Genomic DNA, 20,577 nt, shown 5'->3' with positions numbered 1-20,577 from the left:
ATTAAGTGGTGAAACAAAGCTTTTAAGATGCTGTTTTCATTACAATATGTTCAAATTCTAAATATGATTAAAAGAAAGGTACAGGAAAGAATACAATAAGAAAATTTTGAAGGTCAAACATTAACCTTTTTCTCTTTAATTATTATGCAAAAGATGCGTTTGGCGACCTCTCTTCTACTAATACATATGCACGAGAACCTGTTGTTTTATAATCTGCTTCAATAATATCCCTAACACTTACTTGCTCTACTTGTATTGAAGATGCAAATTTATACGTATAAGTAAGAAAGCTACGTAGCAGCAACTAGTTTCATACATAGAGGTTAAAGTATATATGAAGATACAGTACGTCAGTCATATAAAACATACGTTACTATGTTATCGTGTAAGTGGATGCGATATGAGAATGAAAAAAAAAACGTTACATAGAGGCCCCTTCCATCATTGACAAATAATGCCGCTCGTTGATCGGTGCTACACTTACATATTTACCTGTAAGGCACATTCTCTTTTTATAGCTATATCGTCTTTACATCTCGTTCATGCACTCTATCTTTATATCTCTATAGTTTCACACATATGTATGTATAACAATAAAAGAATTTTTCTGTTTGCAATGTTCCATTTTTCTCTAAAAAGTTCCTGTTTTATATATAATCCAATCTACTATGACTTTAATTATTAATTTAGTATCATCTCAATTTAATTCTTTTCTTATGGACAAAAATAATATGGAATATAATGTTGAATATATATATATATCTTATAATATGGATTACAATATGAATATCATCCATTGTTTATATTATTTTTTGAATGAAAAGGTCTTTTTTAATGCTTGCATGAAATTTTTAACTTATTATTACCAAATTTTAATACGATGGAAATCGTATGACCGTTTCCAACTCAGTTCAATTTTCACTTTACTTTACGTCGTTACTCTCATGAGTACGTGCCTTTATGTTCGGTAAATATATCACACTGGAATTTATTGATTTGTTCTGTCGTGTTACTATTGGACAACGTGTTAGCATCACGATTTTACAAAAGAACGAACCAATGAACGGACGTCGTTTCTATGTGTGCGTGGAACTTGCATGACGAGAAACGGAAACATTGCCCAGTCGCCCGTTTCCGTCTTCCCAGTGCCTGTCAGCCATTACTGCTCTGCTCGCCGGGTCTTGCAGGGTAAGTTCGTCCGAATATTCTTAGCTTTTTTCATTCGAATACTTTTGTCATTCGGCATAAGATTATTACGAAATAAATATATTCGTTCATATTTTTGTTTTATTAGTTTTCTTGTATAATTATTTTTTATCGCAGGTATAACTGGTACAACTGACATAGTTCCCGAAAAATCGAAGATCGTTCTTACGGGACTGGTAGTTTGTCAGCAGATTCTTCCGAACTTTTGCCGAAATGTATAACAACAGTTATTCCAATCGTACCAGGTATGTTACGTTAAATTCTGTCTTTTAAACGTGCAATATGACAATACCATACGTTGTGGAATGTTGAAACTGGAGAAATTTTTTTTTGCGACATGGTGTTCACCATTTTGTTCGTGGATATTCTCGACCGCAGCTTTTGCCGAATTGCTTAATTATGAATCGAATTAACAATCTCGTATCTTATGAAAATTCATTATTCCGAAACATGGTAGAACGGAATTTGCGTACGTTAAAGATGTATTGTATTATTTTTTAATAAAAATAAATGCGACATTAAAAAAATAAAATGGCGCTGTCATTATCTAATGAAAAGATACTGACAATCGCAAAAGTAAAGAATAAAAATTATTTTTGTAATAATATGTATTACCTGATATCCTTGTATCAAGCCACCATCTTATTGATTTTTATATCATACTATCTTGTTACATATGCTTCATACAATGAAACACATTAATATTGGCACACTTTTTAAAACAAAATAATTTTAAGAATTGGACCAAACGATTTGAATTTTTTGGAGAAATTAGGATTAGTTTACTAGATAACGTGCCAAAAAGAATTTTGAAATAGTTGCAATTAATAGAAATCGCGAAGAAACAAGTAAAGTTTGCTTTCTACAAATTTTTTATGTGATTTTATAATGAAAATTTAAACAGTACGTTTTGTAGATTCTTGTCAATTATATACATGTTGAAGATTTCATTGAAATGAGTAACAATGCTATGAGCTACAAACGGCGGTTAAAGATCGCAATTTTTTACGACTTTCGTTCTATAACTGTAATAAATCTACGTTCTTATACCTTTTGATGCGTATGGCTTGTTTCTGTATCAATCGATTTCGATGAAATTTTTAACATGTGTATAGCTGAAATAAATCTATAAAATGTATATTTTAAATTTTCATTATAAACTCAGATAAAAAGATTGTAAAAAGCGGCCTTTACTATCTTTCTCGCGGTTTCGATCAGTTGGAACTTTTTCAAAATTTTTGTACACTTCATCTAATAAATTAATTTCTATAACTTCCCAAAAATCTCAGAAAGTTATTATGTTTTATAGGGTTTTAATTGAGTTTAAGCAGATGCTTTACACTATCATATATAAGCCTTTAGACACCTTTAAATTATTAAAAATATGTGAAGTATGTTTTAAATTAAGTTCTTTAATCTAATTTTTATTTGTGATATTATCAGCTAGTCATATACAGTTAGTAGATATTGATAAAAACAACAGTTAATGTGTTTAATATAAATAAAGAAGCAAAAAGTAAAGGCGCAAGAAAGTTGTTTTGATGGAAATACTTCAGTTAAGTGACTTAAGAGTATCTGTTCAATGTTGAGATGTTAAAATGATTGGAATATGTGTTTCCAACCATGTTCTGAAAATTTTTATAGACTTTATATGGTGTAATCTATTTGTTAGAGATAAATATGAAACTTGATTAATGCAAGTATATTCCTTTGTCTTAGTGTCCTTTTTAATTTACTTTACTTTACCTTTTTTGTTAAGTTTAGTTTATTTTTTTTAATTTAGCACAATATCTGATCTCAGCTGTAGCAAGATGTAACAATTAACAGCAGAAAAATATTCTTTCATAATAATTTTGAAAATGTAATGAAAATATCAGTATTTTGGTTGGACTGCACCAAATGTCCAAATATTTCTGCACAGTAGTGTATGTTTATTGTATATTTCATGTTGAATATCATTTATTGTTCCATATCAATGGTTTATAAACTCATTATGTAGCGAATATTCAACATATGTTAAGACACTGTTAATGCCACTTGAAAGTAATTTAAAAAAAAAATTAGTTACAGACCCAGGGGAAGTAGAGACTCTAGCAATCGTAATGGAGGAGGAACATATTGGAACAGCCAACAGCAACAGAAAGAGAAGTCACTTAAGAAGCAAGTCCAAAGAAGAACTCCTGGAGATTCATTGAAGAAGCCTATATGGGATCTGGCTAAATTACCAGTGATCACAAAGAATTTATATATTCCACATATCAATGTTTTAAAGAGATCAACCGATGAAGTTACCAAATATCACATTGGTAAAGAAATCACTGTAAAAGGAAACAATACTCCTTCTCCAATTCAAGCATTCGAAGAAAGTAACTTCCCAGATTATGTGATGGAAGAGATTAGAAAGCAGGGCTTTGCTGAACCAACAGCAATTCAGGCACAGGGCTGGCCAATAGCACTTAGTGGACGCGACTTAGTTGGAATTGCTCAAACAGGATCTGGAAAAACTCTAGCTGTACGTATTTTAATATAATTTATTTATATATACAAATTTTTAAAATATTTCAGTCTCAAGAGATAGTAATTATAATAATGTATTTGACATTTCATTGTTTATTGAGTATATAATAATTAGTATAGTATTTGTATTTGTGAGATTTATGAGCTGACTATAATATTTAGTTATATAACACAAGTTAAAATAACTACAAAACTAATAGTTCTTCAATATAAGCAGATTAATAATTTTTTTTATAGAGAGTCCGAAGTGTATTAAAAAATATTTGAAAAGAAATTATTGTTTAACATAATGTTTGTCGCTCCAAATCAAACAATTTATTCTTTTGACATTTTTGAGTATTGTAATGTTTCTGGTATTATTTGATATATTAATAGTAACAAATATATCGCCTTGTAACAGAGTTAGTAGGATATCCTGTGTATATATATATCAATTAAAAGTTTTAATTTGGTACTATAAATCATTAAGGAAATAATATATAAGTATTAAAAAGGAGAGCATAGAACTTTATTTTGTTTAGGATTAAAATACACACTTTCTACAAGGTATTGAGGCAAAATGTTTTTAGTTAGATAAATGTTAAGAGAATTTTGTTGTGGATATTTTTCAGTATATTTTACCAGCAACCGTACACATTAATAATCAACCACGTTTGAACCGGGGAGAGGGGCCGATCGTCTTAATACTTGCCCCAACAAGAGAGTTAGCTCAGCAAATTCAATCCGTTGCTAGGGACTTTGGTTCCTCCTCGTGCATTCGTAACACTTGCATTTTCGGTGGTTCCCCGAAAGGACCTCAAGCTCGCGATTTAGAGCGCGGCGTTGAGATATGTATCGCAACTCCCGGTAGACTGATCGATTTCCTCGAGAAGGGAACCACGAACTTGCGCAGATGCACATATCTTGTATTGGATGAGGCAGATAGAATGTTGGATATGGGATTCGAGCCGCAAATTCGAAAGATCATTGAACAAATTAGACCTGATAGACAGGTATTGATGTGGTCCGCGACATGGCCCAAAGAAGTGCAAGCTTTGGCTGAAGATTTCCTCTCAGATTACATTCAAATTAACATAGGTTCTCTGACATTGGCTGCCAATCACAATATTCGTCAGATCATAGAGATTTGTCAAGAGCACGAGAAAGAAACGAAACTTTCAGGTCTATTGAGAGAAATTGGCAAAGACAGAGGAAGCAAGATGATTATTTTTGTTGAAACGAAAAAGAAGGTGGACGACATCACCAAAGCTATTAAACGAGAGGGTTGGCCAGCTATCTCTATTCATGGTGACAAATCACAACCTGAAAGAGATTACGTGTTATCCGAGTTCAGAAACGGAAAAACAATGATCCTTGTTGCTACTGATGTTGCTGCTCGTGGCTTGGATGTCGAAGACGTAAAGTATGTAATTAATTTCGATTACCCGAACAGTTCTGAGGATTATATTCACCGAATAGGGAGAACTGGACGTTGTCAAAGTGCAGGTACAGCATATGCTTACTTTACGCCTAATAACGCTAGACAAGCGAAGGAACTGATTTCCGTTCTGGAAGAAGCTGGTCAGACAATAAACCCCCAACTGGCAGATTTAGCAAACTCGATAAAACCTGCGTATGGTAAGGGCCGCCAACGTTGGAGTCACTCTCGCTCTAATAAGGATAGTAGTTCAACTGGAAGTCCGCGAAACAATAGCAGCCCTATTTCAAACAATTGGCAGGCTCAACATGTTCAAAGTACTCAACATAATGGTAACAGTCAAGAGAGGACTGTTGTACGCCAACAAAATGCATACCAGACCAACCGTCAGAATACTTTCCAATCTAATTATCAGCAACACCAACAACAGTCACAGCAACAACAACACCAACAGCATCAACAGCAACAACATCAACGACAATCGAATACTTATACCAACAGCTGTCAAACTAGCAATAGTTACCAAGCTAGCTATCAGAATGCAAATATACCTAGATACCATGGAAGAACAGGTGGTTTCCAAAGTAATCGTTACCATAATCGCCAGAACGCATACAGCACTAATCAAACAGCTGGAGGACAAAGCGTGTATTCTATGCCACCTCCATTCATGATGCCATCTGCTGGTGGACACACAGATTCAGGAATGCAGAGTCTTGTAAACAATAAGTTTTTCCAGACAAATCGTCCACCACCGAATACCGGGGCCTGCGCATACCAATCGATGGGATACAGCCAGTTCCAAGCTGTGCCGCCGTATACTTATCCTTATCCGCCTACACCGGTACAGCAGTGACGCATTTCAAGGTATAAATCGGTAAGAGTGCAGGCTAAGTAAAAAATTGGATTTTCCTGTTTATATTGGGCCCACTAAATATTACTATTTGTGTAGATGGTTGGGTCTCTTTTGAATATATAAGTACCATAATCTTTCTTCTTTTCTTTGTCATTTATTATTTTTTTTCTGGAATAGTGCCGATTAAAACTTATAACGAGGAATAAATTACTTGGGTTCCTTTGAAAGAAAGAGGGAACGTAGATAGAGATAGTATAGTCGAATAATTTATTGTTCTTTATTGGTGAATATAAAAATTGAACTAATACTGTGAAAAGTTCCAAAGAATAAGGAAAAAGAAAAATTGAAAAAATTAATTATTGCGAATCGGTAATCCATGAGGCACATTCCAGTCGAGTTCTTTGAAGTAGTAGTAGTTATTTAGCAATGATACATTGATATAATTAATACTGGATGTAGAATATGACCAGCAAATATAGGCTTATAGCTATGGTCATATCCTTAAGAAAAGTAATTAATCTTCTTGCGATAAAACTATGTAAACGTCGTTTAATGCTTTCCCGAAATGCACGAAACGTATAGAAGGGGCGTGGGTTAACGTTTTCATATTTGATAATTTATTTATATTTTGCATATATATATATATACATATATATACGTATGTACAGGCAACGCTCTTCAAAATGTAAGGCCTTTTGCATAAAAATTAAGCCGTACACCCGTTTTTACAAAGCACACGACAAATATAAAGAAACATCGTGTCCTCTGTTCTGTAATGAGACCGGGTGTTTGTGTCTCTTTGATAATAGAGGGTGAAATGGTTAAATCTCATCAAAATTAAAGAACTTTGATGAACGATAAATCCCAGCATAATTATATAGCGTACAAAAGTGAGTACTTCGAGATCTATCCTGGACACCGGTGTCTTTGGAACAAATTCAAAGTGTGAAACCGGTAATGGGTAAGAGAAAGGAAAACTTGGGCTTTAGGGGACAACTTAAATTAAGCATGTAGTCACAATGGCTGTGTACCTCGGCGCAAAGTTTGATACCTTATTTTTATAATATATATCGAAAGTAATTTGTTGTTAAACCAACGAATGATTATACGAAGATAAAAAAAAGTAAGAGAAACATTGTTGTTTGATGTTTATGCAATTGGCCACTGAGTGGTCTTGTCCTTGCGCGACCGTGTACAATGTATAGGTGCACGCGCCAGGCTGGCCGCGAATCGAATAAAATTTAGTTGTACCTGTTTTTTAGTTCGTGCTCACTGAAATTATTGCTATTTTTTAGGGAATGATTCAAACTATCCGAGAGACATTTTTCTATCGAAACGTTCAAGCTATAAAAAGTAATGCGCTGCCGTGAACGTATGTATATTGAACAAAGAAACGCGTGACGAAAGAGTTTTTAACTTATATATATGGTAACGATCCATGTGTTGTATATGTATATCGCTATGGCCATTACGAAGCGACCCTCGAGAAAATTTCATGTGATATATGAAGGATGCGAGAAAAACGAAAATATAAATTCATGCCGTGATAGAAGGCACGAAACCGTTTATCGACAGCGCATAGCGAATTTTTTGCGGGCCTCCAGATTACTATGTACACGTCACTACTCGAACAAACGAATAGCAAAGAAACTAAAAAAAGAGCCAACAGAGAAGAATGCAAGACTCGAAATATACACTCGAGCAAGGACTCGTTTGCGAACGACATTATTGTGATAATTATACGTAACGCTTTCGTGAAACGGTCTCACAGTTCGTTACTTAATTACGCACAGTAGAAAATGTTGTGAAGCAGTACGTGTGCACAATACCATTTTCCGGTTGATTCACAAAAAACCGCACGTCACACGCATACTTCAAGCGGATTTTGCTCGATAAAAGAGATTGAGAAAAAAAACTCTGTCGATTCGTTTCTAGGTTTCCACGTGGTAGTCTTTATATTCTTCTTTTGCTGAGCCGATAAATCGGATACATTTAAAATGTTGTTTGTGGTGGGGTCGCGAGCAGAAGTTAGGCATTCGCGGTATGTTGTTTGTATTTGCCCTTTTGAACATTGTGAATGCTTACGCTCCTACTGTGTTGATCTGACTGCAACACATTGCGTTGTCAGAATGAATAGTGATATAAATAATAGGAAGCGTATGCTACGAGTATTAGACAATTCTGAATACTCATACATTGCGTACGCCCTCTATTAAATCATCTATCGCTTTGAATTTTTCTTCGAATCTATCTTTTCGTCACAATTGGTCAGAAAGATACTAACATTTCTTTTTTTCAGAGATTATAGTTTCGTTGTAAAGTTAGAATATATGGTCTACTCCAAATAGCAGACATTATCTTAGTGCAACTGTACATCTTGGAATTCCATTATATTGCAAGCGATGTATCTTTCGTGCATTTACCAATTACTGAGGCTTTTAGATACACTTTGTGATCTGTGAGAATTTAATAGATGAATTGAAGTTATGTTTTATTTATTAATATTTCTTTTTTTCAATCTAGGTTTTTAAACTTTCACTATCTCCTGAGTCAATCGAAGAAGATAGTTGGGTTGTTGGAGAGCAGAAAGGCTGCTATAAGTTCAAGACACTTGTTCAACCAGATGAGAATTACACTCAGTTCGAGACTGAACAATTGCTTCCGTAACTCTGGTTTAAAACTTGTCAGAATCTTACATTCTCTGAGGGCAGCAATATTATAACATGGCTGTTTTCTATTCCAATAGTGTAGACTTCTAAATGTTTCAGAAAGCCTCAGAATTGTAACCCTTTCAGCTGTGCTGCATTTGTTTCCATAAATTAAGATGAGATGAAGGTGAGAATGAAAATCGATGACTGAATGAAATTCGAATATGCATATCTTTTCTACAATCTTTCTTAGAAATTTTTATGTTATACTTGGCTCGAAGTACAAACGAAGTGGACACAGGACAAACACCGAACATTGGGCAGCAAAGGGTTCATATCTTTTACATTTCAATTGACAGTAACGTAAGGAACTTTGCGTTTTTATGTTTCTTCCGAACAAAGCAAACATTTTAGCGAAATGCAGCTTGCATTTTGAAAATTGATAGTGGGTGTACGCGTAGCTCTGTGATATGTAAGATGTAGCATATTTATAGATCTACCTATCGCGCATCACAATTAAAATAAGGAACGTATCTTATCAGTTTTATACATGGTATACAAATCATGTGATCCTAAATGACGTGTACTGCGAGAGCTCGCTGTCTACTTTAAGGGAAGAGGAACGAAAGTTGTTAGGAAAAAACGAAAGATCAGTATTCCTTTTATTCTTTTATTTTTTGCGTTTGCCGTGTGAATTCGTGTATTGTCAGGGTAAAGAACAGATAGAAAGGAATTGGAAGATTGGAAAACTTCTATTATTTCTGAGCGTTCTATTCATAAATATCTTAAGTCTTATTTTTTCGTTTCATTATGTAGTCCGACAATTTCATCTCCTACGCGATTATATAAAAGCGTAAACATGATGTTCGTGTTTCTTTTTTTTTTTTTTTTCAATTATCGTGAAACTGTTTCTTTTTATTTTGTATGTCTGTTTGTTAAGATATAGTCTTCTAATACTTACGTGTTTGTTGCTAGCAAAGAAGTCCGTGAAACTTCAGTACTGCTCAGCTATGAATATTTTTGTTAATTTTTCTTTTGTACTTGTTTTTTTATTATTTACTTTAATGAACAATTATAAATCTTATGCTCACTTGTATTCGTACTAAGTCCAGTGTCACGGGGACTGTTAAAAAATGGATGCGTATTTTTCGCATGGTAGGGCATGCGGTATAATTTTACTTCTAGGGATCAAAATCGAATCTTCGAATTATTATTTCTTCCTACTAGTCGACGACAATTATTCATTCTTTCTTTTTTGTATTATAATTTCGTTTCGACGCGTTGTTAGGGAACGTCCATTGAATCGTACTTTTAACGTAACTTCTTACGAGATCCAGTCATCTTTAGTTAATACCGAGAGATTCCCCGAAAAGATCTTGCTCCTTTTATTGTTATAAGCATGGAAGAGCATAAAAGGAACTTTCATAAAGTGTTCCATAAACTCTTGCAATATCGATGAACTCGAACGTCTCGGTCTAGGATATATTTCTAATAAACCGTGTATATTTTTTTAATCAATCACCAACGATGATGATAAACGCCGAACGAAGGTGTGGGTGGGTGAGGGGTGGTTTTTCAAAAATATCTGTGACGCGCCTTCCGTCTGTTAATCAAAGACAAAAGGGTTCGGAAACGACATATTCTCGTGGAATCTTCACGTTTGCATTAAGCACTCCGATCCAGATTATGCTAGTTGATCGAACTTACAATTTTTTTTATCTGTTCGCGTACTAATATATTTTTTTCCCCTCGACAAAAAGGAAAACAAAAAAAAAAAAGGATCAACGAAACAATAATTGGCACAATGTTCTCCACGCAAATATAAGCCGACGAATGAACGATTAATGTCGTCGAGTTTTCTGTGCCGTACGATCGTTGATGATACTAACACATAGCCTCGGGAACATGAGTACCTTTTTAATGATTAATGCTGAACGCTGTGATATCGCGTACATAAACATTTTTATTATTATAAACATAAATGTGCATATTATAATGTTAAACAAAAAAAAAAAAAAATGAAGAAGAGTACTATTCTCCTTTATATGTGAAGACTGAATCTCGCCAACTTATACACAGGTTTAGCAGCCGCAGATACGTTCGTATACTATGTAGACTACAGATAGACTATTTGTACATTATTAATTATAACAATATGTTTTACGTCGGTAGTGCCGTATGGGGACGGTACTATTATGTTATAGTTCGATAACGGGTGCGTGTTCGTATTGTGCATTTTCTTTTCATATCGAGAATTAATTAATCTTCGGTGTTTCATGATGAGAAATTCGCCAGATATTTCGCGTTTACTTTTCGTAGGTGTTGGAATAGTTGCACGAATCTGGTTTCCTATTTTTCTTTCTTCTGTATTTTGCGATTTTCGTCTCTCGATTCGAATCGAAGAAAGGATTCGATCAAGAAAAGGAAAAAAACAAGAAGAAAAATCGTTAATTTGGTTTCTAACGATTGCTTGCCACGTTTCGCTTCTTTTCGATTTATCAATTAGATCGTTCGTGAAATAAAAAGGGACATTACAACAACAACAATACAATCCGTTTCATGATAGTTCCTATATTGCATTCTTCTTTGTAACGTGAATGAATTGCAGCTTAAATTTTGCTAAGATGAGTCAAACAATTATTTTCCCACATTTTATCTGCGTATCGTTCTGTTTGGTTAGAGAAACAAAGCTAAACTTGCGAATATTTTATTGGTGTAGTTACATGTGTGCATTGCCAAGTCTGTAATTACTTCTGCGACTATGTCACGGTCGTTGCCGTAACATTACCATTACCTTTCATCAATTTCTCAAGAAATGTACTACTTAAAAATTGATGATCGTTCGTTGACGACGATTCCATGTCATGGGTCAATCTTATGCGCGAAAAATATTTTTCTTCCGCTATGTAAGTTCCAAAATAATTCGATCTCGAAATGGAGAAGCGAATACGATATTAAGATTAATTTTAGGAAAACTAAATTTATATCATTAGTCTCATTATTTATCTGTAATATTAATGTGTTTCTGTTTTGTTGATGTTGTGAAATATGCGTGAAAAATGATTAATTGTTTCTTATGAAAAGTGATACCGTTCACTATATAAACGGTAATATCGTTTGTTTGTTTCCTCTTTTTTTTTGTTTTTTTTTCTTTAACTTTAATAGTAATAAATTTAGTTTCTTTTCTAATGTCGAACGTAGACTTGTTAGTGTATGCATGAGTGTCGAACACTGCACACTGCACGACAACAAAATTTACTGTGCAAGCTTTTACGAAACTGTGTGATGTAAATACAGTTTACGATCCAGATATTTATCATTTTTAAAAAATGCGTCTTTTAATGGTGGTACATATTTAAGCCTGGGCTATTTAAAACAACGGGAAAAAACACGGTACCTTCAATCGATCTTAATGTGTGCTGAGATCTTCGAATCAACAAATCTTATACATCTCGTCTAAACTACGATGATTCCATTAGAGAAACGTGTACTGAGATTTGTATCGATCAGTAAGTGAGTGCACAGAATAACGTTAAAAATTTCTGTGATGGTGTACACTGTACGAATTGATTTCTTAATTTATATATCATGTTCTAATGTTTTGTGAAGATTACAAAATATTTGTTAGATCTGCGTACACCTGTTTCCATAATTATTATGCTAGTGTTTTGTATATGTGTATTCAGCTTTTGTAATTACTTGCTGAACAACCAAGTAATTATAAAAGAAATTGTCTCTTTTTCATGTACATTTAACCCTTTTACTGAAAATCATTGAAATTACTAACATATTAAAGATTACCTGTTTCATTGAGAAAGTAATAGTTATTTATTGTATTTTAATAACTTGATAATTTCATGATAATTTAATAACTAAAGATTTGGAATATTCAACAAATTAATTTATATATTAATAATTTAGTAATGTGTATATATATATATATTTTTTTTACATAACAAACATTAAAAATTCATTAGTATTTCATAGTAAAAGACTTCATAAATTAAATATATCAGGCAAAGGGTTAAATTTTTCAAATGATTTCGATTACAATGTAAATGTAATTCATTGTTTTCTTTTGTGTGCAAATGTTCGCATTTTTCATGATTGTTCTCAGAGTAGTGAAACAAATACGAATCCGTCGTACTTCGTCTTTCTGAAAGCGCATAATATTTCGTATTCAATATATTGCCAAACTTATTCTTGGAGTCGAAAATTGTTCAAATACGGGGATTCGAATATGGGTATAATTTGTGTGATATCACTAATGGTACTAAGCACTTATTTCTTCCAGCGAATCGTAAAAAACGAAAAATGATCCTCTCATAGGGACGTGAAGCGCATCGAGACGATATTTAAAAAAAAGAAACATTAAAGATGTTATAGGAATTAACGTGATCGTTGCGAGGAAACGCAGTTACAGCACGGTAGACTTCCTGTTGTTGTAATAGTTCATTTGTTGATGCGTTTGTTCTGAACGCCCATTAGGAAAAGAAAATGGTATTAAGAAAAGGAAAGAAAGAGCTAGTAGTTTGAAAAAATAAAATAAAAAACGCTAAGAAAAATATAATATGCTAAATTGCGGAGAGAAAAACCGAGAAACTTGATAATGTAGTAACGCGTAATTTTAGTCGTTTCTACGAGATCAGAAAAAGTTAAGAGAATTTCAGACCGTCGATGATGTCAGGAATGGCGAACATTTAAAGAAAACAAAAAAAAAAAAAAAAACAAATAGGTATTCTGTTATTACGGCTTCATTGATTCATCACGCCTTACAATATGAAAGAGCTCGGCCAACTTTCATCAAATGTGTATACAAGATTGCGAACACTTAGATCCAAAACAAAAACAAGAAAATAAAAACCGCTCCTTGGTCGTCCTCGAATAAATTAAGATAAGAGGAAGTGTTTGCTCTAGAATTGTTCGAACTGCAGCACAGAAGACGGCATACAACCGTGATTACATTCTTGTTGAATATAAGGATATACGAAGGAGGCATGCAAGGATATATGTATATTTGCGTCAATTTTATGCGTAAAAAAGATACATTTATCAGTTCTTTATATAAATATAAATATATATGTAATATACTATATGTTTGTATATACAAAAATATACAGACATAGATTCTAAAAAAGGAAAGAAAATATTCTATCAAAGCAATGCTGTCCATCAAAATTGGAGACACTACTTAATGCTTCTTTGTCTTTCGTGAAGGTTGTTACTAATGGACAAAGAAGCTAAATGTTTGTAATAGAGGATAATTATTCTTGTTAATACGTACTTGTTGTATATCTGCTTAGTGTAATAATATTAGAAATCTATACCATATGGTGTAACAGGAGACGAATAGGAGGAACATGTTTTTTAAGTTATTGTATCTTTATTTTGGACAGCATTGTTTTCGAGGATAAACGAATGCCATAAAATATTCTGGACGAATGAGAAAAAGTGATCGCTTATCACGTTATTAACAGATTCACTGCTGCCTTATATTTCATAATTTTACTTCTGTACTGACTGTGTAAAAGTACATTCAAAGGAACTATCACAGTGTACACTTGCCATGATAAACTTGGCAGTGAATGTGTTAAAGATGACAAGTAATCTAGTCGGAATTATTCTGTCGTTAATTGTGACTCTTGGTAGGTGCAAAGATATATTGAAACTAATATTTTTTTTATAGTATAACAATATCGAAATATGATTCGAACATTGTTGTACGTAATACTTTACTTGAAAAATGTTTTCAATTATCCAGATATATTTATTTTTAGAATTCTGACGCAAAAAAAAGGAAGAGAAACGAAGATCTCTAGCGTTTTGAATAATAACCACACTTGACACGAAAATGTTATTTTAAAACGATATTTTAAGAAAACGAAAATCCCAGTATTAGCAGTACAACTAGAGAAATAAAGTTGTACGAATACTTCGTTATCGTTTTGCTTCCTTTGTTCTGTGTTGTCCTCCATTTTGAATCCATAGAGTGAACGCGGTAGAGATATTCGTCGTCTAATCGTATAAGCCGTTTTACTGCAGAATTACCAATTTTTACGACCAAAGAGAGGTAACACAAAAATTTTTCTCTTTTCTTTGTCCATGACACAACTGTTTAAAGTGGAAAATAAATCAATAGTTATATGTAATGTGAATATTTTTATGCAATCATCAGTGAGTGATAGGAAACAACTAACATTTGTTAAAAGTACCTTAGAATTAATTATTTTATGGATCGCTCCTGCTTAAATACAATTTATGGTTTCGCCGGTGTAGAAACAAGAAGAACAAAGAGCATACACAAATTATTTATATAAGGCAGCGTACAAGATGAACAATTTAAGGAAAATGTGGCATATATGATATTAAATAATATTTCTGTATTCAGATTCTCTTCTGTAGGTTTCATTAAAGTGCATTTCTTGTATGTTACACAGTATTATGATAGAATGTAAGAATAAATACTGCAATAATAAACTGTTTGTTTCTCTGTCAATTTACGAAACTTATTTTAATATCCCGTTTCTAACGTAGATGTCATAGCACAAACCCGAACGATAAATAAATGGCTTATTTCGTTGGAAACAATTATTGCAATTGTGAATTAAGTTAGAAATTTTCAATAATTCTTAGCTGCGAAATTTATATGTTTTATTCTATTATCGAAGGCACATGCCTGTTACTTAGATAATATAATAACGACAAGTTATTCAATAACACATTCCAATTTTGCCAAATCATGTGATGCGAAGATAGGTGTTGGTGTCCTTTGCTTATCCTTTGTTTGTACACCATTGGCGTATTCGGTTGCCATCGGCTATTCTCGCATTGTGTCGTTCATTTATCAAACTTGTTGCTTTGCTTTTAATTGCTAATTAGAACTAATTCTTTTATGGATCGCTTCTGTTTAAATGCAGGTTATGGATTCGACGGAGTAGGAACAAGAAGAACAAAGGGCATACACGAATTTCATATAAACAATTTGAGGAATATGGGCGTAAATGATATGAAATAGTATTTTTGTACGCAGATTCTTTTCTTTTCATATCGCTAATATAATGTAAATGTCATAACACAAACCCGAACGATAAATAAATGGCTTACTTCGTTGGAAAAAATTATTGCAATTGTGAATTAAGTTAGAAATTTTCAATAATTCTTAGCTGCGAAATTTATATGTTTTATTCTATTATCGAAGGCACATGCCTGTTACTTAGATAATATAATAACGACAAGTTATTCAATAACACATTTCAATTTTGCCAAATCATGTGATGCGAAGATTGGTGTTGGTGTCCTTTCCTTATCCTTTGTTTGTACACCATTGGCGTATTTGGTTGCCATCGGCTATTCTCGCATTGTGTCGTTCATTTATCAAACTTCTTGCTTCTCTTCTAAATGCTAATTAGAACTAATTCTTTTATGGATCGCTTCTGTTTAAATGCAGGTTATGGATTCGACGGAGTAGGAACAAGAAGACCAAAGGGTATACACGAATTTCATATAAACAATTTGAGGAATATGGGCGTAAATGATATAAAATAGTATTTTTGTACGCAGATTCTTCACTTTTCATATTGCTAATAGAATGTAAATGTCATAACACAAACCCGAACGATAAATAAATGGCTTATTTCGTTGGAACAAATTATTGCAATTGTGAATTAAGTTAGAAATTTTCAATAATTCTTAGCTGCGAAATTTATATGTTTTATTCTATTATCGAAGGCACATGCCTGTTACTTAGATAATATAATAACGACAAGTTATTCAATAACACATTTCAATTTTACCAAATAATGTGATGCGAAGATAGGTGTTGGTGTCCTTTGCTTATCCTTTGTACACCATTGGCGTATTCGGTTGCCATCGGCTATTCTCGCATTGCGTCGTTCATTTATCAAACTTGTTGCTTTGCTTTTAAATGCTAATAAGAACTAATTCTTTTATGGATCGCTTCTGTTTAAATGCAGGTTATGGATTCGACGGAGTAGGAACAAGAAGAACAAAGGGCATACACGAATTTCATATAAACAATTTGAGGAATATGGGCGTAAATGATATAAAATAGTATTTTTGTACGCAGATTCTTTTCTTTTCATATCGCTAATATAATGTAAATGTCATAACACAAACCCGAACGATAAATAAATGGCTTACTTCGTTGGAAAAAATTATTGCAATTGTGAATTAAGTTAGAAATTTTCAATAATTCTTAGCTGCGAAATTTATATGTTTTATTCTATTATCGAAGGCACATGCCTGTTACTTAGATAATATAATAACGACAAGTTATTCAATAACACATTTCAATTTTGCCAAATCATGTGATGCGAAGATAGGTGTTGGTGTCCTTTGCTTATCCCTTGTTTGTACCTAATTGTCGTATTCGGTTGCCATCGGCAATTCTCGCATTGTGTCGTTCATTTATCATACTTGTTGCTTTGCTTTTAAATGCTAATTAGAACTAATTCTTTTATGGATCGCTTCTGTTTAAATGCAGGTTATGGATTCGACGGAGTAGGAACAAGAAGAACAAAGGGCATACACGAATTTCATATAAACAATTTGAGGAATATGGGCGTAAATGATATAAAATAGTATTTTTGTACGCAGATTCTTTTCTTTTCATATCGCTAATATAATGTAAATGTCATAACACAAACCCGAACGATAAATAAATGGCTTACTTCGTTGGAAAAAATTATTGCAATTGTGAATTAAGTTAGAAATTTTCAATAATTCTTAGCTGCGAAATTTATATGTTTTATTCTATTATCGAAGGCACATGCCTGTTACTTAGATAATATAATAACGACAAGTTATTCAATAACACATTTCAATTTTGCCAAATCATGTGATGCGAAGATAGGTGTTGGTGTCCTTTGCTTATCCTTTGTTTGTACACCATTGCCGTATTCGGTTGCCAGCGGCTATTCTCGCACTGTGTCGTTCATTTATCAAAGTTGTTGCTTTGCTTTTAATTGATAATTAGAACTTATTCTTTTATGGATCGCTTCTGTTTAAATGCAGGTTATGGATTCGACGGTGTCACACACTCAAGGAATCATCTGATTAGTAAATAAATAGATCGAACACTCTGAAGGCTACACCCGTTGAAACAATGGATTAACGAGACCCCCTCCAAAGGGACTAGATCCTCCGTAGAGCGACCTTCCTAAACGAGCGCAAAGACAGTCTATTGTGATACTTCGAATCTATCCGTTGTAACCGTCACTCAGTTGGATTTTCTATAATAAATTTGATCTTTGCGTATCAAATTCTATTTTCTTCACCCTATTTGTGAAAGAATCATTTCATTCGTGCCGCGGCGCGAGGATATCACCTGCGATTTGTTAATTTCGCGATCTTTTGTGCCTCCGACGTGACAAAATTGGCGATCCTGCCACGATCCATTCATCGCATCAAGGGGAAACTTCAAAGGGAAGTCTACGGATTCTACAGCGAAGGACCACGGTCACCTCTTTGATCAAAAGAAGGATCTACGAAGAATCTCGGTAAGCTGGTTTTCGAATATTATCGAAATCCTAAACCCAAAATACGTTCTGAAGATAGTGACTCTTCCGAAAATATCGCGTCTATCGAGATGAATCCAACTGACATGAGTACGGCAAAGCAGAGCGAATTAATTATGACTGTGATTGAACAACTTCAAATTCTTACTCACGAGTTCAGAAACCTTAAAAGTAATACTGATCAAAGTATTAAGAATATAAAAGAATTCGTGGAAACTTGTGATAGAAGTCAGGCCAAAGAAATACGAGGCCTTGCAAAGGCTATGGAACTAAGGTACAACATCGAAACTGACCAAGCGCTCACGAGCACGGCTTTAGCAATCGGTGTGACCAAAGGAGCTCAGAAATTCAAAGTATCGAAGCGAAAACAGTCCCTGTATCATCTGACGATTCAATGGAAGTAGACAATGAAAATTAATTCAGTACAGTTCCCGAGGAAATGGATCCTTTAGCATGTACTGACGATGATACATTTAAAGAATTAAACGATAACGAGCAGAGTGATATCTCTACTCCAAAAATAGGCTTACGGGTTAAACCCGTATCTGAACTTGTTTATGATGGATGGAAACTGGATTCCACTGAATCACCAAGAGTATCCCGTAAGCGACGTAATAGTTCCCATGAATCAAATTCTGAAGATATAATTGCAAAACAAAATGATGAAGAAATAATAGGAGGTAAAAGAATAAAATTACGTGCGAAACGAATACCTGATAAGCAATTGCGAAAATCTGTGGAGGAAAATCGCGTTCTAACAATAAGTTCAGAAGACGAGGCTGTAAAATGTAGTCCTGAAAAGTCAGAAGATCAAGAAGTTAAGGATGTCAGCGATGACCAAAGTACTACTCATTCGGTTGCAATTGGAAGGAAAACAAGAGGACGTCCTAGAGGAAAACGAAGTCGTTATAGAGGAAGTGGACGTTCAGCTCGACCAAAACATTCTGAAATTCAGAGTATTCAAGCTTCTGAGGTATCATCTGAGATCCATCTTGATGAAACACCAAGCAATAACGATTCTTTAAATATGACACCAATTTCACAGAAAAAACGAAAGAAAAGAAAAATGGTGTTGGGCCTAGAGGTAGGTAGAGATATTGTTCCTGAAACACAAACAGGATCAACTCAAGATGAAACACCTGTAAGGCAGTCTAGAAGAATAGCACAATTAAAAATTAAAGAAGAAGCAGATAGACGAAGGATTGAAGAAGAGACTACAATCATGTCGTACAATGTGTCTAAGCCCAAAATTATACATAGTTTTACATTGGATGCCTCAATCAATAATCCTTCCAGCTGGCAGAAAAACAATGAAAATGTGATATCTGAAGTTGATTTATCAGATTTACAAGAAGATGATTTATCAAATTCTAATATTGATATGATTATTGAATTTACAAAATATAATTTTCAAAGTAAAAATACAGAAAAATCTTTCCATCATAATTACGTGAATATTAATGTCATAGGCTCAGTATCCAAAACTTTGTTCGGAACCCTCGACGAAAATGACCTAGAACTCATTAACAAAAACATCGACACATTATTCGACTCCAACAACAAAATAAAAACAATCTTTAGAGACCAAACCGCGTGGTAGACGACACCAAAACAGATCAACTCGAAAACCCTGCCAACAATATACACAAGATTGAAAACCACAATGGAAAAAACGAAATATTAGTCTCCCTAATAACTCAAACTGAATTTACCATATCGGAACTCCATGTTAACGTCGACGAAATTTTTAACACTGTTACGTTAGAAAAACAAGGAATGATAGATCCACGATACATCCATATATTACATATATAAATCCATATATTACATATAAAACATTCGCGAACCCGAGATTGCATTCGTGAAACGTGAATGCCGGGAGTACCATCGAAGAAAAGAGATGTTCTCTGCTCGCACGGTACAACGTCTTGTAGCCGTAATGCCATTGACTAAGTAAAGCTATACAAGGACAGAGAGTACAGACGTTCGTGTTTCTAGAAGAAAAGTCTTATCATTCCAAGAAGTTTAAATATAATTTCTTCTTTAAGCATTTGAATGTTTCCTATTATTATCCTGTGTTGATTACTCATTTCGTACTTGAACGTGTAACGACATAAATGTAATTCCAAACTTTCAAAAATTCCAATTTTCTTATGTAAAAAATAAAAGTAAATCAAATACAAGTAAGGATAGGTAAGGAAGGGTTTATAAAGAAATAAAACAAATTTAAATATAAAAAGTGACACTCAGTTTTATTAAGTATATTGTACTTAATTCAATACAATTCTTACAGCACTATATCTTATATTTTACAACATATATACAAGACAAATAATTATATACACCTGTTAAATATTAATTATATACTATTATATACATTATATACTATTATATACA

General features: G+C 33.4%; 1 protein-coding gene across 1 annotated transcript; it reads left to right on the top strand.

Annotated features, from left to right (window-relative positions):
- Nucleotides 1–1,031: 1,031 nt before the first annotated feature.
- On the top strand, nt 1,032–15,140 carry LOC139993803 (uncharacterized). Its single transcript, XM_072015873.1, has 4 exons — nt 1,032–1,188; nt 1,324–1,451; nt 3,271–3,718; nt 4,335–15,140. The coding sequence occupies exons 2-4, from the start codon at nt 1,420–1,422 to the stop codon at nt 5,994–5,996; spliced, it is 2,142 nt and encodes a 713-aa protein (XP_071871974.1). The 5' UTR covers nt 1,032–1,188; nt 1,324–1,419; the 3' UTR covers nt 5,997–15,140.
- The last annotated feature ends 5,437 nt before the right edge of the window (nt 15,141–20,577 follow it).

Source organism: Bombus fervidus, chromosome 13 (genome assembly GCF_041682495.2).
Source record: "Bombus fervidus isolate BK054 chromosome 13, iyBomFerv1, whole genome shotgun sequence".
NCBI lineage: Eukaryota > Metazoa > Arthropoda > Insecta > Hymenoptera > Apidae > Bombus > Bombus fervidus.
Note: the sequence above shows the minus strand (reverse complement) of the source record. Positions and strands in the feature narration are given on the sequence as shown.